The sequence below is a fragment of the Labeo rohita genome, chromosome 19 (assembly GCF_022985175.1).
Source record: "Labeo rohita strain BAU-BD-2019 chromosome 19, IGBB_LRoh.1.0, whole genome shotgun sequence".
Taxonomy (NCBI): Eukaryota; Metazoa; Chordata; class Actinopteri; order Cypriniformes; family Cyprinidae; genus Labeo; species Labeo rohita.
Genome location: NC_066887.1, coordinates 3119723 through 3128373, shown reverse-complemented (window position 1 = coordinate 3128373; position 8651 = coordinate 3119723). Strand labels below are relative to the sequence as shown.

Genomic DNA, 8651 nt, shown 5'->3' with positions numbered 1-8651 from the left:
TTTGTTGATAATGCATTAACTTTTCTTAATTCCTGCAAATAAAAGGTTTGATTATCTTTCAATAATCTCTTGTCATTCTTTAAAGCCACTTATTTTGATATGTTGACTAATAAAGTATGCTTGATTGTAATTTTAACTTTAGTTTGTTGTTTAATATTACTTCTAATATATTAAAAATAATAAACTTATTATATTTTCAATGCACTACATTTTTAATTCTTTGCTGTTTCAACAGAAATAGCATTCAAATATATTTTAGTTTACTGATAATTTAAGAAAATTGTAACATACTCGCACTCAGGCCATCCAAGATGTAGATGAGTTTGTTTCTTAATGGGAACCAATTTGGAGGAATGTATTGGGTATGTGTAGCACCCGCGTACTCAAACGCGTCACTTTCACTACTGGACCAGATCTAGGTTCTCAAGGAGTGGGGGAACAAACATAAAATCAGACTGGAGACCAGATCTTTAGTATAAAAGCCGGCACTTTACTAAAAGGCAATCAATATTATACAGACAAGTTGTTTAAGAAAAGTCTTGTAAATGTTATAAAAGAGAAATCTTTTTCTATTAGTTTTCTTTTGTTTTTTAATAATTATAAATAGTTATAAATAATAAACTAATAAATAATAATAAGTTAATTATTTTTATACAGTGGATCCACTTGTATTTGATGTCCTATTAAAGCTGATAATTTGTCTGATTTAACTTTTCTTTTTGTTTTTGTTTTTTACAGGCGAGAGAAAAAAAAACTCAAAATAAACAAAATAAACAATCACATATTATGTCATAACACACACACACACACAATACAATAAAAATATCTATAACACTTAAATTCAATTCAGTTGTGTGATGTAGTTGAGTTCAGTTCAAATGCTGTGTAATGTATTTTAGTTCAACACGGTTCAGTTGTGTGATGTAGTTCAGTTCAATTCAAAAATGAAGGAAAAAAAAAAAAAAAAGTTGTGGAAGAAAAAAAAAATGTTCCCGGAAAAAAATGGAAGAAATAGGTGAAAGGTTGTTGTCCTGCTCAATCCGTGATCCAGTGAGTTTACCGACAATCCAGCGCGTGTAATCGGTCTCTTTCGTCGTCGAAAGAGGATCAAAGCTCTGGTCTGGGTTGGCTCGCCATCTAAACTCTCGGTATCGTGAGTCCTCTCATTGTTCGTCACACAGGAGTTTTTCGTGCTTAAATAAAAAACCTGACCTACACAATAGGTCACAAAGGAATCTTGTTATTGTAACAGTAAAGATTTACAAACACTACAACCCGCAGCGTCAATGTTACATCGTTCAATTAACTCAACTGTCACTTTGTACTCAAACAATAACATTCAACAGTTCACACAGTTCACAATAAATACCCATATAATGTTCAAATAAACCATTAAACAATGTATCCTTTACAGTTTTTGATGTTTAACCGTTAGCTTTTTCTTGTAGCTATTATGAAACGTTGTTGACAACCGATCCAAGTTCAACATATAATGTGTCAAACTCACCAAAACCGCTGTTTTCTAATTTAATTATGTTTCCTTCAGGTTCGCGATCAGGTAAGTATTGTCTTTCTTCTTTCCTGGCTTCTTAAAATCAACTTGTTAATTAATTATTTCCCTCATTAATATCTTTGATCTTTCCGCTTTCTCTCTCTGCCGTTGCTCTCCGGTTTTTATGTGCGCGAGCTGTTCTCTTAAAGGGGAAGCAGCACTATGTTCTTAACTGGCATGTTTTCATTCAAATTCCCTATAGGCTCTAATTATGTACTATAACTATGGTCATTGAAACCATATTTTAATGTGGGTTACATCCTCCCCTCCTTATCTAATGCACGTCCCTGTGCATTGCCTTAGGAATCTACACTGTCTGAACTCTGCAAGGTTCTGGGTAACTGAATTGTACTAGGGAGTTTTCAAGTGCTTCACTCAGACTCTGGAAAAGGGACTGGACTATTGTAACTAGTGGATTCCCTAACTCCGGGTAAGTTAACTGTTGAGTCACTTTCCTGTTTCTAGTTGATCTTCTAAGGCATCTCATTCCCGTTTCTGCTTCAGTTTGGTCCATGACACCTATATCTTCACCTCTTTCTGAAGCTTGTGCAGGACAATTGATGCTATTCACTTCTCTTTCAGGTATGTCAGATCTCTGTCCTACAGGTAAGTTATCCTCCACAGGACTAGGTAGGCTTTCCTTTTCTCTCAGGATCAGGTAAGTTTCTCTCTTGTGGGTTTCATCAAGTAGGTTTCTATCTCCAGGATCAGGTAAGTTTCTCTCTTCAAGATCATATAAGTTTCTCTCTCCAGGATCAGGTAAGTTTCTCTCTTGAGGATCAGGTAGATTTCTTTCTTCAGCATCAGGTAAGTTTCTCTCTCCAAGATCAGGTAAGTTTGGGTTATAAACCTGTACTGGATCATTAGGAAAAGCTTTAGTTACATCAGAAGGAGAGTGCCCAGCCGCGGTCAACGCAGCGGAAGGAACTGAATCTCTTTTCCCTGGTAAATACTTCACAATAGATGAGATATTATCTGTACCCACGGTTTCCACTGTTATGTTTCTGGGACCATCAACATAACATCCTTCGAGGTCAGACTGAGGATCATCCTCATCAGTTTCACCAGATAGGTCACTGTTTGGATATCGTCGAGTTCTTGGCCTTCTTGCTACCTTTGTATTATCAGCTTCGTCTTCCACTTGAGTCATAGGAAGGAAACCACACGGCAGCAGGAGATCACGATGAAGGGTTCTTTGTGGGCCTTCTCTATTTTCAGGTCTCACTACATATACAGGAACCTTCAGACTGTTTTAGGATGACATATACATCTGACTCCCACCGGTCAGCTAATTTGTGTTTGCCTCGAATGCGGACGTTCCTGACCAAGACTCTATCTCCTTCCTTCAAAGTGGAATTGACTACGTGTTTGTCGAATCTCATTCTGTTGCGATCTGCTGTCTTCTTTGCACTCTCTGTAGCTAACCTGTAACTCTCCTGTAACTGGGACCTCAAGTTGTTAACATACTGGGAGTGGGATCCTGGCTGATGATTTATAGGTAAGCCAAGGGCTAAGTCGATGGGCAATCTTGGTTGTCGCCCAAACATCAACTCATAAGGGGTAAAACCAGTCACTTCATTTTTGGTACAATTATAAGCGTGAACTAATGGTTTGACATAGTTCCGCCACTGATTTTTCTTTCGATTCTCAAGGGTTCCAAGCATGTTCAGTAGAGTTCTGTTGAAACGCTCAACAGGATTTCCTCTTGGATGATATGGTGTGGTTCTCACTTTCTGCGTACCAATGAGCTCACACAACTCTTTTATGATCCGGGACTCAAAGTCAGGCCCTTGGTCACTAAGGAGCTTCTCAGGGATGCCATAGTGGACAAAGAAGTGGTCCCACAAGCACTTAGCTACTGTTCGAGCCTTTTGGTTTGGGGTGGGGACAGCTACTGCATACTTAGTGAAGTGGTCGGTAATGACCAGAATGTCTTTGATGTTGTTGGAACCTGGCTCCACTGAGAGGAAGTCCATGCATACGAGCTCGAGTGGTCTTGTAGCTGTGATATTAACAAGTGGTGCAGCTTTCTCAGGCAAAGACTTGCGTCGTACACAGCGGTGACATGTTTTGATCCTGCTTTCCACATCGGCTGACATCTTAGGCCAATAAAAACGTTTGCGAACAAGGTCTAGAGTTCGTTCCACACCCATGTGGCCCATATCATCATGCAGGCTTTTCAGAACAAGGGGTCTCAAAGTTTCAGGCAGCACAAGTTGGTGGTAAGTTTGAATACCTTCTTGTCGTTTTCGGTACAGGATACCATTTAGGATTTTGAGTTTACTCCATTCCCTTAATAAGAGACCTAACTCAGGGATTTCTTTTCGGAGGGATGGTGAAACTGTTTCCCCTGTTTCCATTTGTCTGAGTATCTCACAGATACAGGTGTCTGCCCTTTGTCTTTCTCTTATGTCTTCTGGTGCAAATGGAGCTATGACAGGTAAACCACCAAACTGATCCTCTTCTTCAAAGCTTTCAGGAAGAGCCTTCGGATGGTGGGCAAGGGACACAACAAGAGTGGGTTTGGGCGATGTCTCGGCAGGAGGATTATTGATCACTAGGTGAACTATGTGCTTGTCACAGATAGCTTTGACAGTGTTTTCATTCATAGTCACATGTTCAGATCCCAAGTGCCTCTTTGTAAACTGCTGTATTCTTTCCACTTCTTTTTGTGACAAAGCATCATCAGGTAATCTGCTGTGTGGTCTTCTAGACAGCCCATCTGCATCCTGATTTTGTTTTCCGGCTCTGTATTGCAGTTGGAAGTCAAACGTCGACAGAGCAGCTAACCATCTGTAGCTCGTGGCATCAAGCTTAGCAGATGTAAGGATATATGTTAATGGATTACTGTCTGTGACAACAAGGAATGAGCTCCCATACAAGTAATCCTGGAATTTTTCTGTTATGGCCCATTTAAGAGCGAGGAACTCTAATTTATGGGCGGGGTATTTGCTTTCACACTTTGACAATCCTCGGCTTGCATAAGCAATGACCCTTTTCTGACCTTGTTGTTCCTGGTAAAGAGCTGCTCCGAGGCCTGAGGTGCTTGCATCTGTGTGCAAGATGTAGGGTAACTTGGGGTCAGCAAATCCAAGGATGGGAGCATCCGTCAGCTTCTCAATCAGCGTGTCAAATGCTGCTTGGCACGCGGGGGTCCATCGGTCGCCAAAGAGGTCCTTAGGGTTGTGGTATCTCTTAGCTTTACCTGCGGCACTAATACGTTTTCTCAGAGGTGGATATCCTGCAGTAAGTTCATTGAGTGGCTTCACCATCTTTGAATAGCCCTTGATGAATCGGCGATAGTAGCCACAGAATCCCAGAAATGTTCTTAACTCTTTCAAATTGTTTGGTTTTGGCCAGGTTTTTAAAGCTGCTATCTTCTCCGGGTCTGTTTCAATGCCCTTTGTAGACACAATGTGGCCTAAGTACTTCACAGATGTCTGAAAGAACTTGCATTTTTCTGGTGAGAGCTTAAGGCCATACTCTTTCAGTCTGTTTAGCACTCGCAGCAACCGCTCTTCATGCTCTTCAAGCGTTGAGGAGAAAACAATGAGATCGTCCAGGAAAACTAGTGCTTGTTTCAGGTTCAACTCTCCTATGCAGCGTTCCATGAGCCTCTGGAATGTACTTGGGGCATTTGTTATCCCTTGAGGCATCCTGTTGAACTCGAAGAACCCTAGTGGGCAAACAAAGGCTGTTTTGTGTTTGTCTGCTTCCTCCATTTCAATTTGATAAAAGCCAGATTTCAGATCCATCACTGAGAACCATTTGGATCCAGTCAGTGCAGAGAAAGATTCTTCTAAATTGGGCAGAGCATAGGAGTCTTTTACTGTTTGAAGATTCAGTTTTCTGTAGTCAATGCACAGTCTGACATCACCATTCTTTTTCCTGACGACTACAATCGGTGAAGAAAAAGGGGATTCAGATTCACGGATGATTTCTGCATCAAGAAGTTGATGAAGATGGTTACGCACAGCTTCTATGTCTTGAGGGTGTACGGGCCTCGCTCTATGCTTGAAGGGTGTTTTATCGTTGAGGTTTATACGATGTTTAACTTTGTCAGTACGACCAAAATCAAGCTCATGCTGTGCAAACACTTCTGGCATGGAGTTCAATCTTTTAATTATTCTCTCTTTCCACTCACTGGGTACTGGAGAGTTTCCAAAGTCAAAACTGAGGTTTGGTTTGTGATCAGGTTTTGTTTGGGAGTCTGATGTGGAAGATTCGATGGACTGAACACTCTTTATGGCATGAATCTCTCCAATCACTGCCTTTGGAGACAAGGTAATGTCGTGGTTTGACTCATTTTTCAGAATGACTGGTATGCAGCGCGACAGCTTAGTAGGTAGATTTGCTATGCTATCTGTTACCAGCATGCCACCTGGCAAGGGAGCTGATTTTGGCGATTCTACCATCACCCATCTTCCTGCATTGGGTGTCCTGTAATTCACTGTTCCTTTAAGGACTTGGGTCTGACCAGCTGCAATTGTCTCAGACCTACTGCTGTGTAGTCTCACCTCTCCCAGACTGGAATCGACAGACCATCTTTTCCTGACTTCAAGAGTCTTCAAGACAACTTTGCAGCCATAGGGTAATAAATCATTGTCTTGAGGCGCAGTGTCTGCATATTGTTCATAAAGGGCATCCAGAGTGTTGGTACCTATTAGAACTGATGACAGAGTGGAACGCATATCAGGCACAATCAGGGCTAATGTGGGAACTTCAATGTCTTTTCCCAACAAACTCCTAGGGAACTTGATCGTCGTCTCAACATACCCAATGTAAGGGACTTCTTGACCATTAGCTCCTTCTATTTCAAGCAAGTTGTTTAATGATTCAATCGGCAGATGAGACAGGTTCTCTTGATAGAAAGAATTGGGAATCGTTGTCACTTGAGAGCCTGTATCTAACAAACAATTACAACGTCTCCTCCCCACAGTCACTTGTGCAGTGCATTTGGCCCCAATTAAACCTTTCGGTAGGGTCACTAGTTCTCCCTTACTCTGGGAGTGTGCATAAGATGAGCAATGTTTCTTCTTGGGACACTTTGCTTGTGTCTCAGTTCCTGTTTGTCCCCCAACCGGAACTGGAACTAGTTTAAATGATCAGGCTTTGGAACACCATTCTCAATGTCCCATGATAGCTGCTTTTCTCTAAGCTGCTCTCTTTTTGAAGCTACCAGAGAGGGGTTTGGCTCAGCTTCACACTGGGGTTTGATGTGCCCATCCTCTCCACATCTGAAGCAATACCACGGTTTCGGCCTATTGCTTCTGTGGGTATTTGCATCTCGACTGTGTGACTGTGACTTCTGTGGTAAAGGAGCATCAGCAGCAGACTTTGCAATGGCTGGCTTGGGAGTTACAGGCTTGGCAGCTGGTTTACATGTTTTTTGACTATCTCTCTGCGTGATCCGCGTGAGCTGGGATTGTAAGTCAGCTATCTGTCTCTTTAGGTCTTGAACTTCATTCTTGGAATGAGAAGTAGACTGTGATGGGATGCATTCCTCCTCATACTGGAAATAAACACCTTGATAATGAGATGACACTTTCTGCTTTGAGGCACTGAAGTACTGCTTCATACGCGATGCTTTGGAGGTCCTTTTGTCTTCTGCCGTGCGGAGCAACAGGAGAAGTTCTGCAAAGGTAGGTGGGTTCTGCTTCTTCTGTTCTAGCTGCAGTTCAGATATTAAGATGTTGTCCCAACAACCTCTAATAAACTGTTTTAAAAGTTGTCGATCAAGATCGCTTGCAGACACACCTCCCCTCCTGAAGGCAGTGTTCAGCATCACTTGCAGTCTTTGAAGGTAAGCTGAAGGCTTCTCACCATTATCTTGCACAGTATTAAGGTACTTTGCAAAGGAATCGTCTCCATCTTCAACAGTACCAAAGGCAGAATCTAGAATCTCCAAGTACATGCCTGGGGGAGATTCAGGTGTCAGGTGCTTCACTATGTCAATGGCGGGCGATGAAAGGCTTTCAAGGAGTTTGCGAGATTTGTATAAATCTGGCTGTTTTGTATCTTTGAGAAGCAATTCCACATTGGCACGCCATGTCTCATAATTCACTTCATTGTTGGGGTGAGGGCAGCGCCCTGAGAAGGGTCTGAGTCGTAGGGGTGCATGAAATTGCATAGCAGATTCTTCGTTTCTAACTATGTGTTCAACAATCACTCGCTGTACTTCAGGTGGACTGACGTCAGAAAGTTTCAATGCAGGCTGTGTTCTCCTTTCAGAAGAAACCAGTGGTGGAGACCAGTTATGATCTGGCTGAACAAATGGCTCTCGAACTGTACTGGACGGAGGACTAACTTGAGCAGTAGCTTCTGTAATATCGTGCTCTTGAGTGTTAGGTGAGTTGGACTTCATTGGGTTATCCAGGTCAACAGCTTCACTGATGATGGAAAGCTCTTCTTTTAGGATAGTCGTTAAATCTCTTCCAGTCAGTTTTGCTAATTCCTTTAGCTCTGAGAGGTAAGTCTGAGTAACTGATTTGCTGACTACAGGTGTGTAAGCACTGGCTAAAGTTCTAATAAGGTAAGTGGTGTTAGCTTGGGTTCTAGCATGGAATTGGTGAAGCTTGTGAGGTAAAATGGATGAAAGGGACTGCACAGCTGTGCCATATGCATATTCTACTATGACTTGCTTGTCGGTCTCTGACTCAGAGGAATCTACTGGAATTATCCTATGAATAGACCCATACTGCTTAAGAAAGTCATAGACGTGTTCGTCAGATTCTGTGCCGGTTATTCCACTAATTATAACTGCATTGGGGATTTTAACACTGCTCGTTTGAACTACTTCCATTATGAATTAACTTAACAGCTATTATCTGGTCTCTAAATGCTAGTGCTATATTTGTTTTGGCCACTCCTGGCTGGCTCGCCAAATTTTGTAGCACCCGCGTACTCAAACGCGTCACTTTCACTACTGGACCAGATCTAGGTTCTCAAGGAGTGGGGGAACAAACATAAAATCAGACTGGAGACCAGATCTTTAGTATAAAAGCCGGCACTTTACTAAAAGGCAATCAATATTATACAGACAAGTTGTTTAAGAAAAGTCTTGTAAATGTTATAAAAGAGAAATCTTTTTCTATTAGTT

The 8651-nt window shown here is 41.7% G+C and overlaps 1 protein-coding gene across 1 annotated transcript; it reads right to left on the bottom strand.

Moving 5' to 3' along the window:
* Positions 1 to 1859: 1859 nt before the first annotated feature.
* Positions 1860 to 8354, bottom strand: LOC127182062 (uncharacterized). Its single transcript, XM_051137162.1, has 3 exons — positions 6674 to 8354; positions 2856 to 6413; positions 1860 to 2776 (listed from the first exon to the last, which is right to left on the bottom strand). The coding sequence occupies exons 1-3, from the start codon at positions 8352 to 8354 to the stop codon at positions 1860 to 1862; spliced, it is 6156 nt and encodes a 2051-aa protein (XP_050993119.1).
* Between the last annotated feature and the right edge of the window lie 297 nt (positions 8355 to 8651).

What these genes read in the sequence shown, in the direction of transcription:
- LOC127182062 (XM_051137162.1), bottom strand. Translation starts at nt 8,354, where the DNA reads ATGGAAGTAGTTCAAACGAGCAGTGTTAAAATCCCCAATGCAGTTATA. An exon ending in ATCATGGGACATTGAGAATG is followed by an intron (nt 6,414 to 6,673) that starts GTGTTCCAAAGC and finishes CTTTCTATCAAG; the next exon opens with AGAACCTGTCTCATCTGCCG. An exon ending in CAGGAACGTCCGCATTCGAG is followed by an intron (nt 2,777 to 2,855) that starts GCAAACACAAAT and finishes CTGTATATGTAG; the next exon opens with TGAGACCTGAAAATAGAGAA.